The 24,918-nt window shown below is 42.6% G+C and overlaps 1 protein-coding gene across 3 annotated transcripts; it reads left to right on the forward strand.

Annotated features, from left to right (window-relative positions):
• Window positions 1-50: 50 nt before the first annotated feature.
• Paics (phosphoribosylaminoimidazole carboxylase and phosphoribosylaminoimidazolesuccinocarboxamide synthase) lies at window positions 51-19,224 on the forward strand. Of its 3 annotated transcripts, none has more exons than XM_028855604.2 (10): window positions 51-138; window positions 534-600; window positions 5,941-6,138; window positions 9,365-9,543; window positions 11,021-11,200; window positions 11,304-11,417; window positions 12,014-12,097; window positions 15,866-16,046; window positions 18,070-18,228; window positions 18,494-19,224. In XM_028855604.2, exons 2-10 carry the CDS (start codon window positions 585-587, stop codon window positions 18,658-18,660), a joined length of 1,278 nt encoding a protein of 425 aa, XP_028711437.1. In that variant the 5' UTR covers window positions 51-138; window positions 534-584; the 3' UTR covers window positions 18,661-19,224. The 3 variants fall into 3 exon arrangements, with proteins under 3 accessions (XP_028711437.1, XP_037065012.1, XP_037065011.1); XM_037209117.1 differs by lacking the exon at window positions 51-138 and adding an exon at window positions 171-189; XM_037209116.1 differs by lacking the exon at window positions 51-138 and having other exon boundaries at window positions 344-600.
• Window positions 19,225-24,918: the final 5,694 nt, after the last annotated feature.

Here is a 24,918-nt window from a genome sequence, read left to right on the forward strand (position 1 = left end):
CCGCCAATCAGCAACGGCACGGGGCGGGGGCGGGGCTATGGAGCCAAGGGGGTGGGGTCAGTTCTCCGCGGGAGAGGTCCGCAGCGCTCGTCTTCCTGCACGTGGAAGTCCCCGTTATCTTCCCGCTCCGAGACCTAGGTGATGAGAGGAGTTCATTGAGTGGTGTTTTTCCCCCAGAAGATGTGAACTGTGCGTGCCCCTGGTCGCACGCCTTCCCCCGGCCATCGGGACTTGGTTCGCTCCGACCCAGAACCCTTTCCCCGCCTGCCGGCGGGGGCTGCAGCCTGCGCGCCACTTTCCGCGGCTGGGAACTACGACGCAGGGCCGCCCGGAAGCGGGGTCGCGTCAGCGCGCCTGCGCGGCGGGAAGCCCGGGGTGGTGATCCCAGCCCCGGCAGCGGCCAGTCCAGGACTTGGCGGTCACCTTAGGGGAACACAGACGGACCTGAACTAGCCGCTCTGTCTGGGGGCGTGTCTGTGCGTTGCACCGCCCTTCCCCGCTCCGCTAAGCCTCTGATCGCTCTTGTTTTCCAGGGCGCTGCTGCTCTTTCCCGCGCGGACTACACCTCCAACCCACCTCGGATAATGGCGACAGCTGAGGGTGAGTAGCCGGCTTTCGGACCCGCTAGAGTCGCCCTATCCCCCAGCAGGAAGTTAGCATGCTTGACGCGGACACGTGCAGCCCCGGGGTCGGATTGTAGTCTTCCTGCTCCAGTGCCCTGCTCGCTACCTCACGATGGCGCCTGGGTCCTGGATCCTGCACACGTGGTCCAAGCGCTGGGAGACGTGCATTGGACCCTAAGCACCCGGGGCCTCCGGAAATACCCAGAAATGGCCCCGGGACTGGAGGAAAGTAGCAGAGTGGGAAGGTACTCCCGAGGAGAAATGGCCAGAAAATAACGAAGTGCGTAGAAACTGTGATAGGTAAACAATCAGGAAAATCTAGCAGAAGTTTTCAACCCAAGTCTTGTGTATTCTGGCAAGATTAATACACCAATAATCTCCTTGGCCGTAAGGTTAATAGTTTAATAATAATATGACTGTAGGTCCAGACTTTTTGTTTTGATCAAGTGCTCGCTAGATTTGTGGTCCAGGCTTGCCTAGAATTTCGGGTTACGGGTGTGGGCGAGTACCGATCGGTACTAGCTGGTAGTCTTTGATGCCACGATAACTTTGGAGAGCGCCAAAATTGAAGGCAAACAGTTTATCACTTTTTGTTTGATAGATTTGGCTAATTACGCTACCATTTTGTCTCTGCGTGGTAAGAGCCTCAGGAAAAGTGGTGTGTACCTTTTATAATAAAATGCTGTCTTGGACCACAACAAAAGTTTCTAGGGGGCTGGAGAGATGGCTCAAAGGTTAAGAGCACTAGCTGTTCTTCCAGAGGTCCTGACTTCCAATTCCCAGCAACCACATGGTGGCTCACAACCATCTGTAATGAGACCTGTCGCCCTCTTCTGGCCTGCAGGCATACATGCAGACAGAACACTACATAATTAAAAAAAAAGTTTCTAGGTAATGAAGTAATGGTTTGGGTTGGTGCCCCAGCACATTCTTTCCCACTTATGAAAAGCAAAACAAAACAACGGTGCTACAGCTTCATAAATAGGGACTTTGGCCCGCAATTTTTCTCACATCAAGGTGCCTATACTTGTAAACTTCTAAAATCTCTAGAATCTTCCCCATCTCACCCCACCCCGCCCCACCCACATTTATATGTGTGTTTATGGGAGTGGATGCTATGTTTAGGCATTCTTGAGAAGTCTGGAGGGTATCTGGTCACCGGGAACTGGAGTTAGAGGCCTTTCTAATAGATACAGCTTTGTGCCTTCTAAAAGGCCCTTTGTACTCAGAAACTTGCAGTGTGTATCCTTACTGGACAGCACAGTGCTAGAATGTTTGTTTTTTTAAGACTTAAATTTAAATTCCATGAAACCGATCTCAGACTTCATCTGTTTCTGTTTGAATTTACCCATTTATGGGGTTGGAGTGTGTGTGTGTGTGTGTGTGTGTGTGTGTGTGTGTGTGTGTGTGTGTGTTGGTTTTGCAACATGGTCTCTGTATAGCCTTGGCTGGCCTGGAATTCACAGGACTTGCTGAGATTAAAGGCACATACCACCTTGCCCACCTGGCCTATTAATTTTCAACAGTCATTTTGATACTTGAAGACATGCTTCCTACATTTTTTTTTTTTATAGTTCGTTTCTTAATTTTTGAGGTTTGGATATAGCGGTTCTCCTCGCCCTTTCCTCCTTCACTCTCTCCCACAGACACCCTCCCTCTGTCCTTAAATTCATGGCCTCTTTTTATTAACTGTTATTGTGTGCATATGTTTATCTACATACATATGTATTAAATATAACCCACTCGTCCCTTATAATGTTATTTGTATGTCTGTTTTCAAGGCTGAACATTGGCACTGAGCAACCAGTTGGTGTTGGGGAAGACCACCTCCCGATCCAGCTTTCCTCAGTTGCCTGCAGCTCTTTTTTTGTAGGGTTGAAACCCCATGAGCTTTTTCCATTCATTTTATCGTGTCCATTGGTACCCCTCCTTGTTCAGCTTACATTCGGACAGTCATGCTGGTGAGACTTTATGGGTGTAGCTTCTGATGTTGCCAGGAGACACGATCTCAGCAAATTCCCTGTTCCTCTGGCTCTTACAGTCTCTCCTCGCCTTCTTCCACAGTGTTCTCCAAGCCTTCAATGCGGAAGTGTTTTCACAGATGTATTTATTGGAACTGGGCTCCACACTTGTATTTTTATGCCTATTGTTTAAAATCACTCAAGACTACATGATGAGTATATAGATTTGGGTAAATTTTAGAACTGTCGGTAGAAACTTTGTTTGCTCACTTAATTTCATTTTAGTCTTTTTATTTGTGATTTGGCCCAGGCTGGCCTGGAACTCATGTGGCGGAGTCTGGACTTGAATTTTGCTTCCCCCTCCCAAATACTGGGATAGAGGTCCCTGGCTTCATTTTAGCCTATTAAAACTTTTAGTTTAAAAAAAAAAAGTTTTATTTTGCATTTTTCTTTAATGTGTTTTGCCTGCGTGTATGTATGCATACCACATGTAACATGTGCCCCTAGTGCTGGCAAGGGTCAGAAGGCATTGGAGTCCCTTTAACTGGAGTTTAGAATGGTTGTGAGTAAGCCACCATGTGGGTGCTAGGAACTGAACCTGGGTTCTCTGCAAGACAGCAAGTGCTCTTAATTGCCGAGCCGTCTCCTACAGACCCTGTTTTATTTCTGGTGTGGATGTGTGCATGTGAGTGCTCATGGGTCCTGCCTTGGGCTGGAGTACACTGAATGTGAGCCACCTAGCGTGGCTGCTGGGAACTGACTTTGGGTCTTAAGCGAGAGCAGTTGCACTCTTGACTGCAGAAACATCTTTCCAGCCCCTTTTATTTCTTTAAATACAAGTCTAGACTAAAGCCCTTTGTTTCCCATTACTAAATCTGTTCTTTTAATATACTGAGTCTGTCTACTGCTCTTTCCTCAGTACTTAACCACCCCCTGGTCCTCAGGTTAAGTCTAAACTCAACATGGCTGATGAAAAAATTAAAGAAGTTGGAGTTCTAGAAAGGAAATAGGGAAATAAATTTAGAGCTCAAAACTGGAGCTATAGCCTACAGGGCTTTTTAAACTTTGTTGATCCTTCTAGACTTCTACACCACAGTGGAATCTGTTAATCAAATTATTTATCATTAGACAATTACCAATTGTCTACAAATTTAGCTAGATGAAAAAAAGAAAAATTACATGTATTTAGTGCTAATTAGGATTGTGATCCCAGATACTGAAAGGCAAATAGATTTGAATGGTGTATTGAGTTTTTACAAGATGACCTCTTTACAGTTTTAAACCACAAAAATGGTTGAAAACAGATCACTTGCAGGGATATACATATAGTTGATGCTACCAAACGTTAAGTTTTCTCATAAGAAAATTATCTCTGGGGAGTTTGGATGAAAGTGTCAGTATACTGTGTGGGTAACAGGTTGTAAAACTGTTTCAGAAACCTAGTTTGGTCCAGGCCAAAGGTCAGCTCACGTGGTTGTAGCCAGGTCTCCCTGCAGTCCGTTTCAAGAACATGGAGCCAATGCTAGGCCATCGGTTTCCTTCTTGGACACTTGTTTTCCTGTGCCAACTGGTGGTGTGACGTAATCAACTCTTGTTTAGTTTTCACAGGCAGGGTCTCACTGTGTGACTGGCTGTCCTGGAGCTGCCCTGTAGAGCAGGCTGACCTCCCCGGCTGACTCTTCTAACTTTATCCCCTGCTGCACTGTCCACTTGGCTGCTCTGACTGCTACCGATCTAGCAGGAGTCGGGCGGGGCTAGCTTCAGAACTTAATGTCATAAAAATGTCTACTAGAGTACCAAGTGCTCGGCCAGACTGGCCTGCTCCACACTAGCATTGCTTGGCTTTGCCACTTTTAATTACCTCTTGGTGAGTGTGGTCATTTTTCAGGGCTCCATGGAACTTTGTTCTAGGCTTCTCTGATGTAAGTAAGGGGTCCCTGCTGTGAATATGGGATCCCATAGTCTCTATTTTTTATTATTTCTATTATGATTTCTTATTTAGTACCAGCTTCCTTCAAGACTCTTGGGTCCCTTGAGAGCAGAAGCCAAATTTTGTTTGCTGTTGTGTCCTGGCACACAGATACACTGGAAAAGTACTGAGTGAGGGTAAATATGTTGTGGAAACATGAGAAGCAATTCCCTATACCTTTAAACTTTGATTACTTTTAATCTTCATCTAGATCATTCTAATGTGGACTCTAGTGTTCTCTAGGTACTGAGACTGACATTAAGATGAGATGCTTTTGCCTGTTCTGGTGATGCAACCATCTTTCATCACAGTGAGAGGCAGAGGCAGATGGATCTCCGAGTTTGAGGTTAGACTGATGTGTCTACAAAGGGCATTCCAGGCTAGCCAGGGCTATAGAGTGAGACCGTCTCAGAAAAGAAGAAAATGCTTTTGTATTCATTTCCTGGTACTTCCTTGCAACATCAGTGGCGAGAGGGTACTTAACCTGTTGGCAGAAGACTGAGAAATAATATTCTTCCGGATACTAACCCAAATGTAAACAGAGGAAAGCTTGCTGTTGTCTCCATGCCTGGCAGGAGTCGGGCAGGGCTAGCTTCAGAACTTAATGTCATAAAAATGTCTTGGTTTGGGAGTTGTTTGTTTTCCCTTTGCTACTAGACTTTCAACCTAGACTTTTAGACGTTACGCTAGCTCCGCTGCTGTCACTGCCTCCACCACCTATCAGGTTTTTAGATGAGTGACGGAGCCTTTTACACAATAATGGGAAATCAAGAAATTGCTCTGAATTTCCCCATTTACTTTGTTAGAAAAGTCAGGAAAAATAAAGCGTTTTTCTCCTGTAAGTTAGTTTAAATAATGTATTGTACTTGTGTGTACAAAAATACTGTGGTTACATTAATTTTAATTGTTTTGGTTTAAAGACAAGTTGATAGTACAGAAAGCATGGTGTTGATATCAGAAGATTTGGGATTATTTCTAGTTCTGCATATACTAAATGTGTGACCTCAACTTTTGTGAGCCTTAGTTTTCTAATCTGTAGTTAATACAGTTATACTAACACAAAATTATGTGATGATACCTTGAAGAGTATAAGGCTTATGCAAATGGTTTTTATTTATATTAATCACTTTCTATGCAGTGATTCAACATTTTAGCTGATTCTTTTTGTTTGTTTGTTTGTTTTTCGAGACAGGGTTTCTCTGTGTAGCTTTGCACCTTTCCTGGATCTCACTCTGTAGCCCAGGCTGGCCTCGAACTCAGAGATCTGCCTGCCTCTACCTCCCAAGTGCTGGGATTAATGGTGTGCCACCACCGCCCAGCTTTAGCTGATTTTTTAATATTTGGGAAATCTTCCTGAATCAAATACAGTTCTGTTTTATTTCCACAGTACTGAACATTGGGAGAAAACTCTATGAGGGTAAAACAAAAGAAGTCTACGAGTTGTTAGATAATCCAGGAAGAGTCCTCCTGCAGTCCAAGGACCAGATTACAGCAGGAAATGCAGCTAGAAAGAACCACCTGGAAGGCAAAGCCGCGATCTCCAACAAGATTACCAGCTGTATTTTTCAGTTGTTAAAGGATGCCGGTGAGTGCCTCCTGTGTGTCTTTCATATACATCAGTTTTCGGGGGAGAAATTATTTGGATTAAGAACACGTTATACTTACCCGTGTATTTTATTACATCAAATGCAGGTAACTGGCTCTTTCTCTGGGTGTTAACCTGTTTGGGAATGTCTCACAGGCTAAGTTGCACATACTAAAATCAAGGCAAGAGCTTTTAAGGTTCACTGTTAACAGTTTACTGGTTTGGAAGTAATGGTGTTTAAGGTCAAAGAAACCTTAAGCTGGGGATAGCTCAGTGATACGGTACTTGCTTAGCTTGCACAAAGACTGTCGTTCAATCTCCAAAATTCCCACAGTCTTAGTTACTTTTCTGTTACCATGACTGAGGCAACTTATAAAAGAAAGTATTTATTTTGGGGCTTACAGTTCCAGGGAGTAGAGTCCATGACCATGAAGGGGGGTAGGGGTGGCAGGCAGGCCAGGCCAGGCAGGGCACTGGAGCAATAGCTGAGAGCTTACACCACAAATAGGAGGCAGAGAAAGCTGAGAATAGCTTGAGCTTTTGAAACATCAAAGCCACGACAACCTCATCCAACAAGGCCACACCTAATCCTAAACAGTTCCACCAACTGGGGACCAAGCATTCAAACCCACCTCCCACAAAGAAAAAAGAATTTAAGAAACTAACAGTTTCCTACAGTCATCAGTCAAGTAAACCACTGGTGTAATTTCCCTCTGCCAGGCAATCTTTAGCCTTAGGGAATTTAACTCTAAAAGAAGCCTTCCTGGTATTAGCAACATCAAGTCGTAACTGGAGTGAACTCCTTGGAATGTTGCACAGTTGTGTCTTTGTTCTGCCTACTGTAGACAGTACAGAATTGTAGGTCCCTCTTCTGCTTGTAAACACTGAGAAGTGTTTGCCGATAGCAGCTGTGCCTTGCTGCCCTGCTGTTCTAAGTGTAAGTGACTGGGCTGAACTTAGGACAGAGGTCCACCTTTTGAAAAACTGAAGGAAGACTTCTTCCAGTGGATAAGTTAAAAGATCAAACTGTACAGAATATTGGAGTGAGGGGGTCAGTTAGGATTTTTTTTATTACTGTTTATTGGATCTTGAGGTTTTGTTTTCCAAGTTTATGTGTATGTGCTGAAGTGGGGGGGGGGGACACCACATGCATGCATGAGCTCTGGTATACAAAGAGGACATCTAGTCCCATGGATCTAGATTATAGGTGGTTGTAAACTTTGGTGAGTATCGGGGACTATGGGGGTCCAGCCCCTCGATAGTCCCCTCCCAGGGTCCGGGAAGAATCTACAACCAGCTGATAATCTTTGATGAGAAGAAATGAATCTATGTACACGAAACTCCTTAGTCCATATACTTTATTATTCTGTGACAGTTACAAGCTTATATTCTGCTCTCATATTTAGGTCATCTTTAGCCTGATTTCTCTCTACACTTGTCTGCGATCCCCTCTAGGTTCTATCTTAATTCCTTCATCTAGTTCTGTCCCTTCTAGGTTCTCATCTATCTAGTTCTTTCCCCTATCAGCTCCTCTCTCGTCTCCTTCTCTCTCATCTGGCTCTTCCTCATCTTGTTCTTCCCCATCTGGCTCTTCCTCATCTTCCATCTTGTTCCTCTAGTCCTCTCTTTTAAGTCCTTCAATTTAGTTCTTCCCCATCTCAGTTCGTTCCTCTCAAGTTCTTACCCATCTAGTTCTTCCATTCTCTTTTTCTCTTCTCCTCTTGTGCCCTGGAAGTCGCGGTATATAAAAGGGAGGGTCCGAGCTAAATTGTGTAAAGCTATTAACGTCCACCTCTCCTAGGCGGTGTCCCCTTGTGGAATTTACCATAAGTCAGGAGACTTGCATGTGGGCTGTTACCATTGTTAGTCCACCTGGGACTAACAATGGGTGCCCACCTGGGTGGTGTTTCCTGTAGTCCTTGAAAGTGGCCAAGGGAGATAGATAATCTGATTCCAGAGAAAGCCTTTCCTGAGGCTGTTCTCCAAATACCTGGAATGTGTATGTCCAGAGAGTGAGTGATCAGTCTACACTGTTAGCCCTTCTTAGGGAAAAGTCAATTAGGAAAACTATGAAGGCACACATGATTTTCATAACAGAAGACAGCTGATATATAACAAGCCAAGTAACACCAAAAACTCCTTGGGATTTGGCTTCCTCTGGAGGAATTCCCTGATTCCTCCAGGTAGTGACTTTGCCATAACCAGCTGAGTTCTTATGATATATTCCTGCGGCCCGCAGCAGGTGAGGATGCTAGGAGCCACATCCAGCTCTGCAAAAGCAATAAATGCTCTCAACTGCAGATCTGCCTCTCTAGTGCATGATGTATTTAAACTATTATCAGAGAGGTTATTAGTTTCCAAAGTCACAGGTTCCATTCCAAACAGCTCTTTGGCTTAGCTTTTCAGTTATAGTCAAAGAGAAGAGAATAGAAGAACACGTGATGGATGCTTTCTCAAGGATATTTAACATTAAAAGAAAAGCTATCTTCAGGATTTAGGGCTGTTCTGATTGATACTGAACTGTAGAACGTGAGAATTCTGTAGTCAGGTTAGCTTTAGAGGTAACACCACTCGGATAATTTATGTGCTTTCTAGTTAGATAGTCGGTGGTATAGAGGGGAGAGACTTGGTGTCTTTAGAATACACTGACTAGCTGGAGGGCAAAACACTCTGAACTTGGCTTTAGACCTGGTGTATGGTTTGCCATGTGATATGAAAATGAAACTGTCTGCTGTTTTGATAACTAATAGGAAAACATTTTATTATTTTAATTTTAATTATGTATGTCTGTGTGGGGGATTGTGCATTTGAGTGCAGCTGCCATAAAAGGCCAGAGGTGTTGGATGCCCTGGAGGTGGTTATAAGGGTCATGGGTGCCTGGAACCATGGTCTTCTAGGACAGCAGTAAGCACTCTTAACTGCTGAGCCATCTCTCTAATCCCATGGTGGGGGGTTTTTGATGGGTGCTCTGAGATGGCTAAGCAGGTAGAGCACTTGTTATGGAAGCCTACCTTGTCTGAGTTCTACCCCCAGAAACCATGTACAGAGGGGAGAGCTGACTCTGCAATGTCTCCACGCACACGCACACTCACCCACGTACATATACGTACATCAGAATAAATTGAAAGAGGAAAGAAAATTTAAGGATGGGAACTTGATTCTTTAGCATCTTACTTACCTTTAAAGAAAAATTTATTGCTTTTTCCCCCCTTTTATCAATATGTAGGTATCAAAACCGCTTTCACCAAGAAACATGGGGAGACTGCTTTCATTGCACCCCAGTGTGAAATGATTCCAATTGAATGGGTGTGCCGAAGAATAGCAACTGGATCTTTTCTCAAAAGGAATCCTGGTGTAAAGGAGGGGTATAAGTTTTACCCACCAAAGGTGGAGATGTTCTTCAAGGTGATTGCTTTTGTGACTTCAATCACAAACTCAAAATGTTAAACATTGTTGAAACAGCTGATACTGCATATGCCATACTAGAAATTCATGTTGATAATAAATATGCTTACATTAGCAATGATAAGTCAGGTTTTGGAGGGGGGAATCTGTGAAAATGATTTGACAGTTTTAAAAAGATTTAGTTGAGTGGTGAGCCTTGTGATACACGCCTGTATTCCTGCCTGGTAAGCAAGGAATGAAGGCAGGAGCTGGAGAGAAGACTCCATGGTCAAGGTATCTGCTCTCCAGAGGACCCGAGTTTGATCCCAACACTCATGTTGTGGCTCACAGCTACTCAGTTCCAGTTCCAGGGATGTCATGGTCTCTTCTGGAATGCAGGCACACACACATGCAGGCAAAACGTCCATACCTTACTTAGAAATAAAATGTAAAGGAAAGAAGGGACGTAGAAAAGTTACTAGTTCAAGCCCAGCCTGGGCCATTTAATGAGACACTGTCCGTAAGAATTTTTATTTATTTATTTATTTTTGGTTGTTTTGTTTTATTGATTTTCGATACAAGGTTTCTCTGTGTGGCCCTGCCTGGCTTTCCTGAAACACACTCTAGACCAGGCCTTGAACTCAGAGATCCGCCTTCCTCCGCCTCCCAAGTGCTGGGATTTTGATAATTTTAATCATAATACTAACATGCTATACAATTAACTGCTTAAAAATGCAAATACATTTATACACATAAAAATTGCTTTACGGGGAGAGGGTAAATTTGGCTTGAGTGTTTAACTACCTAGAATAAGTTGCTTATCTAAATAACTTAAAAGAACTATTAAAAGTCAACAAATGAGGGACTGGAGAGATGGTTCAGCAGTTAAGAGCACTCACTTAAGGCTCAAGTCCCAGTGCCTGGCCTACACAGCAGCTCACATCTGCCTGTAACTACTTCCAGCATGTCTGCTTCCCTCTTCTGGCCTCCACGGGCACCAGGCACGCATACGGTGTACAAATGGCGTGTTATGTGCAAGCGAAGTGCACATAATAGGTAGTCAAGCTAAGGCCTGAATGGTGGTTCAGCACCTGCTACTCTTCCAGAGAACCAGAATTTGGTCTCATCTCCACACATGGAGCACAATACACAAATGAAAATGAAAGTTTTTAAGTAGATAAATAAAAATAATTACTTGAATCATAGGGTATTCTGGGAGAAAATTAGATTGAAAAAATAGCAATTTTTTTTTTCAAGATACAGTTTCTCTGTGAAGCCATGGCTGTCCTGAAACTTGATTTGTAGACCAGGATGGCCTCAAACTCAGAGGTCCACCTGCCTCAGTCTCCCGAGTACTGGGATTAAAAGCATGCACCACCACTGCCTGGCGAAAATTTCAATTCTTAGGAACACATTCAAGGAAAAAGAGACTTTATTTTTTCTGGAAAGTTCAAAATTCGAGGTTTAAATTAACTGTACTGCTTTGTTTTATTCTCAGGATGATGCCAATAATGACCCACAGTGGTCTGAAGAACAACTCATTGCTGCAAAGTTTTGTTTTGCTGGACTTGTTATAGGCCAGACTGAAGTGGACATCATGAGTCATGCTACACAAGCTATTTTTGAAATCCTGGAGAAATCGTGGCTGCCCCAGAACTGTACACTGGTCGATATGAAGGTACTGATAAAATAAGTTGTAAAACTGAAGGCTGTAACTAAGAAATGTCTGTAGTAGTGTGTGCTTCTTTCCAATCATTTCCTTTGTGATATGCTGCTTCTAGATCGAATTTGGTGTTGATGTAACCACCAAAGAGATTGTTCTTGCTGATGTTATTGATAATGATTCCTGGAGACTCTGGCCATCAGGAGATCGGAGCCAGCAGAAAGACAAACAGGTATGTAGTGCTTTGAGCTTATTGTCTTTTGTAAGATCTAGCTGTGGTGGTGGTGAGGGGAAAGAGGATGTTAGTCTGATTGATTGTTACGTGTTTGCCTTTAAAAATCATCTCTTTGCTGGAGATACAGCACAATGGCAGGGTACTTGCTTAGCACACACAAAGCCCTGGATTCAACCCTCAGTACCAAAAAGTAAAGGTGAACAGAAACCCCTGTGGTCGTAAGGAAAACTTAACCTACAAAGCAGGTTTTGTGTTTGTCATCTTCAGATTCTTAAACAGTAAAGGAACAAGTATCCTTGTTTACCTAATAAGCATCTTCACAATATCAAAACTAAGTGCCAGATCTGGGGCTGTACACACCAAGTCTTAGGGGCTTACGTCAGTTACTTGTAGTTGCTAATGAAGAAAGCATTTGACTTTAAATGAAAGGTGAAACTTTACTTTTTCATTGAAAAAAAAACATTTGTACATTAAGGTGCGTTTTTTCAGATACATGTCATTATGCATACTTGTCATAAGCAATACTTAAAGAGAGGAAGAAAGTGTTTTAAGATAGCAGAGAAAAATGTTTTCTAAACTTTCTTATTTTCTAGTGTTACCGTGACCTTAAGGAGGTAACTCAGGAAGGACTCCAGATGGTAAAGAAAAACTTTGAGTGGGTTGCAGATCGAGTGGAGGTAATTCTTCTCTAGTAAACATGCAATAAAACATTATGTTTTTTATTTGATGACATCACTGGGCTTCTGCAGGCATGAAGACCTGACTCTGATTCTTCAGCACCCATGTAAAACACCAAAAAAAATAAATAATCCCAAGGCAGGAGGACCCCTGGGCCTCAGATGTTGGCCAGCATACTTGACAAGTTCCAGGCCACTGACAGTCTTGTCTCTAGAAGAAAATGAAAGGGAGAAAAAAGTTAGATAAATAGAGAAATATGACTGACAAGATGACTTAGTAGTTAAATCACTTGCTACACAAGGAAAAAGCTGAATCCACAAAGTTCTCTGACGTCCACATTTGTGTGGACACACATACACAAAAATAAATTGAAAATTTGTAAATTAAAGAGAAAATTGGATGGCGCCTGAGAACTTCTAAAGTTGTCTGCTGGACTCCACATGTTTGTACATAGCAAAAACAAAAAAGTGTTTCAAGCCAGGTGTATGCTGACAGTCTCAGCTATTTTGGAGGCCAAGACATGAAGACTTTAAAGTTCCAGGCCAGTGTGGGCAACCTGATTAGGTGAAACTGTGCAGGTGGTTGTAAACGGAGGTGGAGTTTTTCTGTCCCAACCACCTGGTCCCAAGTAAACACACAAAAGCTTACATTAATTACAAAATGCTGTCCCGATAGTTCAGGCTTATTACTAACTAGCTCTTACATTTAAATTAACCCATTTCTAATAATCTGTAGGTATTGCCATGTGGTCCGTGGCTTTACTGGTCCTCTGGCATCCCTCTCAACTCTGCCCTCCTTCATCAGAGTCCTCAGTTGGATTGTCCCGCCTAACTTTATCCTGCCTTGCTGTAGGCCACACAGCTTTATTATTAACCAATGAGAGTAATACATATTCACAGTGTACAGAAGGATCATCCCACGGCAGGTGTTGGTGGGGTGAGGGGTGTTTTGTATGTTTTTTCAGTGACTTTGAAAGAAAAGAACACGTTTAGAAATGACTGCAGCCATGCTACCTTACCAAAGCAATGCTGTTAAGTTCATCATCCCGTTCTCAGATTCTGGTGTGGAAACCTGGTTAACACCTGTTTCTAACCCCTGTGAGTCACTTGAATTTTTATGGTATTACCACTATGAATCCATGACCGTTGAATGGGATTCATTATGAGTCAGAATCACTTTTTAGAAGATTATTTCCAATTTATGTATTATGTATATATAGAGTTCAAAGCAGCCAACTAACAAATTTATAACCTAACCTAATTTGGTTGATTATGCCTTAAAAGCTTCAACAGAATATGCTAAAATACTTTTGTTATTCTCTAAATAGCAAGATGCTTATTTTCCTCTTCATTAATTAGTAAACATTTGTCTTGTAAAAACTCTTATCTGTTGGCAGGCAGGTAAGGTGGTACACACCTGTGATTGTAGGACCCAGAAGGCAGTAGGATGTAAGTTTGAGGCAAGCCTGAGCTTCATAGCCGGTCCCTATCTAAATTTAAAAGTGTATATATATATATGTATATATATATATAATATCTTAATTATGAAAACTTTCACATAGAGATTTGGGATGTGTTTTTTTGTTTTTTGTTTTTTTTTTTTTTTTTGAGACAAGACCTCCCTTTGTAGACCAGGATGGCCTCCAACTCCCAGGGATTCACCTGCCTCTGCCTCTTTGGTGTTGGGATTAAAGGTGTGTACCACTGTGCCTAAGATCTTTATTATTATTTTAATGATCTTGTTCTGCTTAATTTTGGTCTGTTCAGAAAGAAAATGTCAACTGTGCATGGTAGCACACACTTTTATATATATATATATATATTATTTTACAATACCATTCAGTTCTACATATCAGCCACGGGTTCCCCTATTCTCCCCCCTCCCACCCCCTCCCCTTACCCCCAGCCCACGCCCCATTCCCACCTCCTCCAGGGCAAAGCCTCCCCCGAGGACTGCGATCGATCTGGTAGACTCCCCTCCTCCCAGATTGAGCCAAGCATCCCTGCATAAGCTCCAGGTTTCAAACAGCCAACTCATGCAATGAGCACAGGACTTGGTCCCACTGCCTAGTTGCCTCCCAAACTGATCAAGCCAATCAACTGTCTCACCTATTCAGAGGACCTGATCCAGCTGGGGGCCCCTCAGCCTTTGGTTCATAGTTCATGTGTTTCCATTCATTTGGCTATTTTTTTTTTCAATAATTGAGTAAAACCGAAATGTATTATAAGCCACAGTCGTCCTAGGGACCTCCATGCTATATATATAGCCTCTATGGTTCTATGGGTTGTGGTCTGATTGTTCTTTATTTTATATCTAGAATCCACCTATGAGTGAGTACATACCATGACTGTCTTTCTGGGTTTGGGTTACCTCACTCAGGGTGATTTTTTTCTAGTTCCATCCATTTGCCTGCAAATTTCATGCTTTCATTGTTTTTCTCTGCTGAGTAGTACTCCATTGTGTATATGTACCACATTTTTTTTCATCCATTCTTCCGTTGACGGGCATCTAGGTTGTTTCCAGGTTCTGGCTATTACAAATAGTGCTGCAATGAACATAGCTGGGCATGTATCTTTATGGTATGAATCAGCATTCCTTGGGTATATGCCCAAGAGTGGGATGGCTGGGTCTTGAGGTAGTTCGATTCCTAATTTTCTGAGAAACTGCCATACTGATTTCCACAGTGGTTGTACAAGTTTACATTCCCACCAACAGTGGAGGAGTGTTCCCTTTGCTCCACATCCTCTCCAACATTGACTGTCATTGGTGTTTTTGATCGTAGCCATTCTGACAGGTATAAGGTGGTATCTCAGAGTCGTTTTGATTTGCATTTCTCTGATGATTAAGGATGTTGAGCATTTCTTTAAATGTCTTTCAGCCATTTGTGTTTCTTTTGTGAATTCTCTGTTTAGCTCTTTAGCCCATTTTTTAATTGGACTGTTCAGTATTTTGATGTCTAGTTTCTTGAGTTCTTTATATACTGTAGAGATCAATCCTCTGTCAGATGTGGGGTTGGTGAAGATCTTTTCCCATTCTGTTGGCTGTCTTTTTGTCTTATTGACTGTGTCTTTTGCCCTGCAAAAGCTTCTCAATTTCGAGAGGTCCCATTTATTAATTGTTGTGCTCAGGGTCTGTGCTGTTGGTGTTTTATTTAGGAAATGGTCTCCGGGGTAGCACACACTTTTAATCCTAGCACTTGGAAGGGAGATAGGGCATATCTCTGAGGTTGAGACCAGCCTGTTCTACATAGTGAGATTTGTCTCCGAAAACAAAACAAAAAAATCCTTGTGCTGAGGGTGTAGCTCAGTTTACAAGTGCTTGCCTAGCATGCATGAAGCCACAGGTTTGATTCCAGGACTGCATAAAACCAAATGTGATGGTAGACACCTGTGATCCAGCACCCGGGAGAGTCAGAAGGTGAAGATAATCCTCAGTTACCTGTGAGTCCCAGGTCAACCGGGGCTACACAAGACCTCAAAAAAGGAAGGGAAGGGACAAGGAAACGAAAGAAGTGAAGGAAAAAACAGAAAAACCAGCTGTCTGGGTATTTGGGAGGGAGAGAGGCAAGAATGGAGTGTCAGGAATTGGAGGTCATCTTCAGCTATGGAACGCCCTGACTCGACACCCCTACACACACACACACACACACACACACACACACACACACAGAAAGAGAGAGAGAGAGGAAGGAAAAGAAAAAGTACTCTGTTACACTGACTGCTGTGGTACCCATTTTTGTCTTTTTCATACCCGTGTTTCTTCTCCAGTTGCTTCTGAAGTCTGACAGTCAGTGCAGGGTCGTAGTGCTGATGGGTTCAACTTCGGACCTTGGGCACTGTGAGAAAATTAAGAAGGCCTGTGGAAATTTTGGGATTCCATGTGAACTTCGAGTAACATCTGCCCATAAAGGACCAGATGAAACTTTAAGGATTAAAGCAGAATATGAAGGTAAACTTTATAAATAACTAGAGAATGTCAGCTATTTCTGATTTTGGTAAAAGATTTTAAAATTTTTTTTTTAATAATAATAATGTTTAAAAGAGCCTTTCCATATTTCCAAGGAAAGTCATGTGGCACACCTATACTTTTACACTTCTCTCCAGGGATGCATTAAGAACTGTGAAAGAACAAGTGAAAAGAACTTAATGCAGGTGTGGTGGGGCTGGAAAGATGCCTCAGTTGAATTCTCTGCACCCACATCAGGCAGCTCAGAACTACCTGCAACTCCAGTTCCAGGGGATCTGACATCCTATGGCCTCTTTGGGCACCTGCATGCATGTGGCGCATACAAACTCATGCAGGCACACATATATATATATATTAATCTTTTTTGTTTATAGATTAAAAATGGCTCATTGATTAAGAGCACTCACAGCCCTGGGATCCATTGCCCTCTTTTGGCCTCCAAGGGCTCTGCACATATGTGCATAGACTTGGAGACAAAACAGTCATACGTGTAAAATAAAAATTGCAAGCAAAACCTTTTTGGAAAGTACAAGCATGAAAGAAAACATGCTACACCTGTAAGGACATGCGGTCTCCTTGCCTAATTAGCAATGCCCCTTGAGCATTGTTTCTGTGTGTTCCAAAAGAAAAGCCTTTTACCTGGTGGTGGGAAGCCTAAGGCTGCAGCAGCAGAGCCTCTCTGGTATCTTGTCAGCTTTCTTGGAAGGAAAGAAGAAATAAAGCTGTAGTTTCAGGAGACAGTACATTAAATAAATGATACACTATCATTGATCTAAAATATTGAAATCTGTATTCATGAGAAAACTTCGTAACTGGAAGAAATGTTGTATGATTCTTTCAGTCATTACTACAGAAGTATAGTTACTGGGAGGAGGGCTTCTGGTCCTTTTAATAAGTTGATGAAGGTTTGGATTCTTTCTCCAGAAAGGCGGGCTAAGTTGTAGCACAGCTCAGTTGGTAGAGTGCTTTCTTAGCATGCAAGAAATTCAGGATTCGGGCTGGAGAGGTGGCTCAGCGGTTAAGAGGTCCCGAGTTCAATCCCCAGCAGCCATATGGTGGCTCACAACCATCTATAATGAGATCTAGTGCCCTCTTCTGGCATGTAGAAAGAACACTATATGTGTAATAAATAAATCTTTTTTTTTTTTTTTTTTTAAATAAAAGGAAATTCAGGATTCAATGTCCAGCACCACATAAAACCAGGAACAGGTATCAGACCTATAATAACAGCTGAGAAGGTCAGGATTGCTGTAATTCAAGCTGAGCCTGGGCTAGAGTAAGACCCTATGTTAAATATATCGACTTCTTAAAGTTTGAAATTTGCATATACACTTCATTGTTGGTCGTCGATACTGGGAGTGACTGGGCCTGTAGTCTCAAGCACCCTAAGCACTTTAACTGTGGGTGCTTTACTCCATGGACCCGGCACCGAGACACTGAGTATTCACTATTAAATGAGTCTCTGGCACCCTGTTGAAGGACAACTCAACATGGAAGATAGCTGGTGAGGTTCTCCATGCTGCTGAGGCTAAGCAGCAATAGCAGAAGGAAGCTGTGAGCCAGCCATTCTCTCACCAGCTTCGTGACATTCCCTTTATACTATAGATCTCAAAAATGGCCAGATACTCTACCTAGGCTATTGTTTACTGTACAGTTCGGTGGCAAGGTGAACCTTAATTTTCAATATATGTATGCAAGCATCTTTTAGATACTTTTTCCATAGCAGGCTACTAAAAGATTAAGCTCATTTTTTCTTTTACGTTCATTTTTATTATATAGGTGCATGCAGATTCATGTACCATGGAGCATGCATGGAGGTTAGAGAACAGCATGCATGAGTCAGTTCTCCTAGTATAGGGGTTCCAGGGGTCCAGCATATAGGTCTTCAGGCTTAGCAGCAAAGTCCCCCTTCCCCACAAAGCCACATCTCCTGCCCAGCATTGTTTTGTTCCTGCTGTTACTGTCAACAAAACCAAAGGACCTGATTGTCTTGTCATTTCCCCAGGGGATGGCATACCTACTGTATTTGTCGCAGTGGCAGGCAGAAGCAATGGTTTGGGCCCAGTGATGTCTGGTAATACTGCATATCCAGTTATCAGCTGTCCCCCCATCACACCCGACTGGGGTGCTCAGGATGTCTGGTCATCTCTTCGATTGCCCAGTGGTAAGACCTTGAAATTTTTCAGTACTGCCTTTATACCCAAAATTTCAAGATGCAATCTCAGTGTCTCTACCTAGTCTCATCATCTATTAATATTTGATTACACTTCTTAGCCATAGCCTACTAATTTTAAATCAGATTTTATATTATTCTATATTTATATGTTTAATGTGCATTTAAGAAATAAGGGCTTAGACTTATTATCATCTTTTTATTTATTTTTAAGCTAACAACTCATTTTTCTGTCTTTTTCTTTCTGAACCAATAGGTCTTGGCTGTTCAACTATACTTTCTCCAGAAGGATCTGCCCAGTTTGCTGCTCAGATATTTGGGTTAAACAACCATTTGGTGTGGGCCAAACTTCGAGCCAGCATACTGAACACGTGGATATCTTTAAAGCAAGCTGACAAGAAAATCAGAGAATGCAATTTGTAAAAGTAATTTCTAGGAGAAAAGTTACACATTCCCAGTTTGGATTAAAAAGAAAAGAATTCAAGCAAAATGATTTCACATCAGAGAAAACAATTCAGTTTACTAGTGAACAAATGCACCTAGATGTATGAGTTGACAGGTTGTCACTGAGTATTTGTTACTGATATTTTCTAGCTCTGAATAGTGATGTATCTCTGTAACCTCATTACACCAGAGGCTGAGGCAGAAGATCTACATGTTGAGATCCTATTAAAAAAAAAAAACCACTATAGTAGGAAAATTGGTATGACACTATTAAATTATATACCACCTACCATATAGCCATTGTTGGGCAGTCCTGTAACATTAGCAAAGAAATGTCACTGATGGGCTGGAGCTGTGGCTCTCTCGCAGAGGAACTGAGTTTGTTCTCAATATCCATGTGGAACAGCTCACAATCACCTGTTACTTCTAATTATGATTTCTAAATGCTAGTAATCACTTTTGGTAAATCAGTAGTTGCTACTTGATCTTCTACAGTTCATGATTTGAAAATTAAAATATTTGTATTGTTTACGCTAATAACTATATTCTTGTCACTGCATGGTCTGTACATTGTAGGTCATTATCTAAGCAAGTGCACAGCTACAGGAGCCTCCAGCAAAGTTTGCTTTCTTGGGTTTGTTTTTCCAGTGGTTTTCCATGGGTGAAACCTTACCCATGGTTTGCTTGGGGCTTTTGTTTTTAAAGGAATTGAGAGCAGGGGTAGAACAGAAGCACATGGAACGGAAGTGGTGCAGAGGGCTCTTTCCTGAGGTTTGGGGTATCAGGACAGTTATCCATGGACAAAGGCAGTCACCTTGCCATTCCAATAAAAGATGAATAAATACTGCTTAGCTGTTTAGCTAGGTTTGGTAGGTGCTTCTGTGGGTCATAAACTTTATTTTCTGTAAAATGTTTTAGCCACACCTGCAGTCACCCTCCTACCAACCACCTTTTTCAGAATTGGATTGTAGATATAACCAACCATCTTATTAAATAAGAAACACAGAACCAATGTAAAAGAGAAAGCCAAGAGATCAGAGCTAAAATCTCACCCTCCTGCAGTGGTCCTAGCTTCCCGAAAGAGACCTATTTCCCTGTGTCTAAGTCGTTTCATAGTCATTCTGCCTTCTCATTGGTTGTAAACCCAAACACGTGACTGCCTCGTCACTGTCTGTATATACAGCCCCCCAGGTCTTAAAGGCGTATGTCTCCAATGCTGGCTGTATCCCTGAACACACAGAGATCTATGGGGTTAAAGGTGTGCACCACCACCGCCACACTCTGTCTATGGCTCTCACAGCTCTGACCCCCAGGCAACTTTATTTATTAACATACAATCAAAATCACATTTCAGTACAATTAGAATACCACCACATTGGATCTCCAGTTTCTAATCAGGGAGTGGGTGGGTAGGTGAGGTGACGGGCTAGTTGGTTGGTTTGCTAGTGTATAATCTGGACAGTGGCCCTAGCCAGATTCACTTCTGAAACCTCTGACATTACAGAGAAGACACATTTTGTCCTTCATGAAGCTTAGCTATAGATGCCATCAGTGTTTCCCATCCTTTGCCATGGTCATCACATGCATGTTTAGGGAAGTGGCCTAATCCACTGAGCCAGTTCGGTCTTGTGTTTACTCCTCGCTTCTGCTCTGCTGGCTTCTCTACCTTCAGGACTCTCGATAGCCTTGAACATATTTACTATGCCTAGCTTGAAATTCCGTGCTCCCTTTCAGTGCCAACTACCACACCAGCAAGTTGGCTACAAATATACAAAATCTAGGAAGGGTGGGATTATAGAGAGTTCTTTATTTGAATGACCTCTTGTTAAACAGCAGGGAAATCTTTATTGTAGTTTGTCAGAAACCCATAATTCAGTGTTTGGAAATCACTGCATTACATTGTACAGCACTGATTTCCTATGGGTCACTACTCTTTAATCTGAGCAGCCATGTGTTTGCGTGTCATTTACATGTCCGTTTTTATGAGAAGGGAGTTTAGGCTTACAGAGAAGCTGCCACAGATGAAATGGTGACAAACCCACACTAGTCTGCACGTCTAACCTCTCACCTACTCAGATGCTACCTCTTAAGGTCTACTTGCTTGGGCCCTGTAGGGTGTAACGAACCACTCCTTCAGCTAGACATCAAGATAGTTAAACTTACTGATCTTTTCACACCCTTTTCTTGGGTATTGGTGCCTTTAAAGTTCTTAGCAGTGTTAGGTGAACTTAACACTTTAAGCTAAAGCTAGGATGAATGACTCCTAGCTCTGTACTGCTAGGCTTATATTTAACCATTTGTTTCTGCCTGTCTGTCCCATGGGCACCATCATAAAACCCATAGTGCCTGTAACTTCAGGCTGCTACATTCACTGTCTGCCAAGTTAGAAACTTGATTTCATCCTTGATCTTTAACCTTTCACAACCTTAATGGCCAAGTCTTGTCCATTTTAACTTCTGACTAGGCTTTGAAGTGACACTGTCCTATCTTCTGTACAAATCAGAGTTAAGATTTAACATTTGCCTGATGCCTAGAGGCCCCCATTCTCCCCTGAGCCTTCGATTACCCTAAGATTAATGCAGTCTTCTCATTTTGCAGCATAGACTGATCCAGGTGTGGTGGCACATGAAAATCCCAGCACTCTGGAGGCAGAGGCAGGTGGGTCTCTGGTTTCGAGGCCAGCCTGTTCTACACAGAGAAACCTTACCTTGAAAAAAAAATTCCATAAATCGTTGGATTTCATAGGTTCCTTAGCTATTTGAAAGCCTGTCTGTGGACAAGAGGTTAAAAGTCATTGGTGTAAGCAAGGCCTGATAATGAAACTCTGATCCCAGCTACTCGAGTCTCCCAGGTTCAAGGCCAGCCTAGGCCATGTGAGACGCTCTTTTAGAAAGGGAAAGGTGCTGGAGATACAGTCTAGTGGTAGGGCACTTCTGTGGCATGCACAGGGCCCTGGGAGGAGGAATCGCTTTACCACCACCACCCCCCCCCCCCACACACACACACACAAACATTAAAATGCTGGTTATTTGGTCTTCGTCATCCTCAGTTTCCATAAAACATAACCATGGAGGCTATAATCGTTCTCGCTGGATTGTAAACTCTAGAGGAATCTGCATGTGTTTCCCTCGCACTCTTCGGTACACCTGACCGAAGCCACTTAAAAGGGTGGGTTTATTTGGGCTCACAGTGTGGAAGGCATGCTGGCAGAAGTCCCTAGTCATCTGCTCTCAGGGTCAGAAAGCAGAAAGGTGTGTGAATGCTAGTGCTCAGCTCACTGTTTTTCACTCGTCCATGGTCTGGCTCATGGGGTGGTGCTGCCCATATTCAATGTGAGTCATCCTGGCTCAGTTAAGCTTTTCTGGAAACACCCTCACCAACACATCCAACGGTGTGTTTCCATGGTGATTATAAGTCCTGTCAACTTGGCAGTGACGATTAACCATCACACAGTTTCTGCTATGCCTAGGTATCTCCTAGAAATTAGAGAATTGCGTTGTTTTTAAACATTCAGACAGGCGTACTGTTTGTTCCTTAAATAGCCATAGCCATGTGTTGATGTTCCTGCTCTACCACCCCTTTGTGGAAGACCCCACCTAACTGGCACATGAAAATCATTTTTAAGCATGGATAGACTAGTTAATAGGATCGTCCATTAAGCAATGGTCATCATCAGTTTTACCACTTGTTTTTAAATTTTTATTTTTAAATATGTATCCATGTGTGGTATGTGCATGTGATTATCAATGTCCTCAGACCAGAGTTGCCAGATTTTCCTAGAACTGCGGTTACTTCCTAATTTGGGTGATGGGAATCATGCAGGTCCTCTGGAAGAACAGTATATTCTCTTAACCAAAGAGCAATTTCTCTAGCTCATTAGTTTCTTTTAATATGCAGTATAAGTTCTCAATATAATTGTTTTGTGTGTCTCAAAGTATGTTCTATTATAATGCCCATCAACTTTCGTCATTTCCATGGTTTGTAGAGAAACATTTTTAAGTGTGCAAGTAGTACAGTTTATTAAGTTTGCCCCACACTTGATCTATGGCCAAGGGTAACCTTGAACTTCTGATCCTCCTACCACTGCTACCTGGTTTATGTGGTGCTGAGGATTGGACCCATGCCTTTGTGAATGCTGGACAAGCACTCTGCCAACTAACTACATCCCCAGGCCTGGTTTTTAAATTTTTGTTGTAAATCTACTTGGAATTTCTGTTGCTTCAATAAATAACCTAAAATCAAGTGAGTTAATAATATATGTAAACCTGACAAATAACTATATTACACCTATTTAACACCCTGTATAGAAAATGAAATTCTAACTAACTCACCATGAAAACCACCCTAACTAGATCATCAGCTAGGTTTGTTTCTGAGCTGTGGTCCAGACTGCCATTATTTAGCATGGGAATCCCTAGAGCAGGTTAACCTGTGGTCCCAGCATATGAAAGGCAGTTCAGGCTGATGTGGGGCTAAATAGCACTTGTCTCATGGGATAGTTAGTGTAAAATAGTATGTGTGGAAGCTTCTCAGGGATCATGAGTGGCCAAGTTTATTCATGTACTTACAAGCTTCTCAACCTCTGTAGCTGTCAAGTTAATTACAAGTCTTCATGTACATGCACCATTGCTTCTCTTTCCCTGGAGACCTCCCACAAATACAACCTATAACATGCACAAGATCCTGAGGATGCAAAGATGAGCAAAGCTGGATTTCTGCCCTTACTAAGTCTTTGCTAAACAGTCCTTTGTAGTGTTTGGAAATTTTGCTGTGTGTGTGTGTGTGTGTGTGTGTGTGTGTGTGTGTGTATGGGGGCGGAGGGGGGGTGTTTGTTTGGTTTTGGTTGTTTATTTTGGTTGATTTTTGTTTGGGATCACCCACCCCTGTGGAAGGGATTGAACTCGGGGCCATGTGTGCTAGGCAAACAACTACCAGTGAATTAGAGCTTTACTTTTTACTTTAAATGATCCTAATATGGAACAGTGACAAGGTACTTTTGATAGACTTTGTTCTCCAAAGAAAAAATACAGAGAACAAAAGGGGATTAATGTCTCCTTTCATTCTCCATCATCAGTTTTTCCATAAAACTTACCGCCACCTAGTAGTATATTTTTTGTTTATTGTCTATCACTTCCAACTAGGAAGTACATAACCCAAGTACACTAGACATTTTGTTTCACTCTCAGCAACTGTAAAGTTCTAGCACAGGCAGGTATGTGGCACTGAAATACTGAATGAGAAAAGTGCATATTCCCAAAGATGGGGACGCAGAGCTAGTGTCTGCCCAGCAGCTGTCCTCCAAAGATCCCTTTCACACTGTTGGAAGGTGGTGGGAGTTTTAGAAGTGGGGACCTAGTCAGGGTGTGCTCTTAAAGGGGACGTTTGGACTGGGCCTTCTCCAGCTTCTTGCTTCCCAGTAATCATTATGTGAGCAGCTTTGGGTGACTACCACAAGCTTCCCACCATGATGCTCTTCCTGGCCAAGGTTCCAAAACAACAAAGCCGTGGGCTGAAATTTGTGAAATCATGATCCAAGATATTCTTTTCTCAAATTCAACATGATGTATTAAGCTGAGTGCATAAAGTTGGCAGGCACCATATGACCATTGGCTAGACAGTTTGAGCCTTTGACTCAGACAAGAAATAAGTAAATAGTGGTTTAAAACCTGAGTAACAGCCTGGCAGTGGTGGCGTACACGTCTAATCCCAGGCAGGGGGAAGTAGGTCTTATTGAGTTCAATGCCATTTTGGTTTACAAATCGAGTTCCAGGGCAGTCAGAGATGTTACAGAGAAACCCTGTCTCGAGAAAAAAACCAAAAAGCTGAGTAACAACCGCCATTGGGAGAACCTGGAGTTAACTGGGAAGTGAAGGGAGGTTTAGCACAGGTCTCCTAGGTACATAAAAAGCAGTGATAGTAAACAAAGTAAGGCCTCTGGCCTCAGGACTGTAAGAGTGAGATAGGACTTGAAGGATCAGTGCTCAATACAGTCTTGGACCGAGCGTGTAGCTGATGGTAAGAGCATTTACTTTATGGGACTGCTCTCCAGCGCCACACAAGGAAGTTGACCCTCTGAACCAGCATGTAGACTGGACACATGAACAAGTTTCTTTAAAGAAATACTTGAAGGAAGCCCTCCAAGAAGTAATTTACTATGTGGCATCTCCATGAGTTGTAGAATCCAGTCCAGAACGTGGGCAGTCTCACCCGGTTGGGCTCCAGCCCTCTGCTCCTGAA

The sequence above is a fragment of the Peromyscus leucopus genome, chromosome 10 (genome assembly GCF_004664715.2).
Source record: "Peromyscus leucopus breed LL Stock chromosome 10, UCI_PerLeu_2.1, whole genome shotgun sequence".
Taxonomy (NCBI): Eukaryota; Metazoa; Chordata; class Mammalia; order Rodentia; family Cricetidae; genus Peromyscus; species Peromyscus leucopus.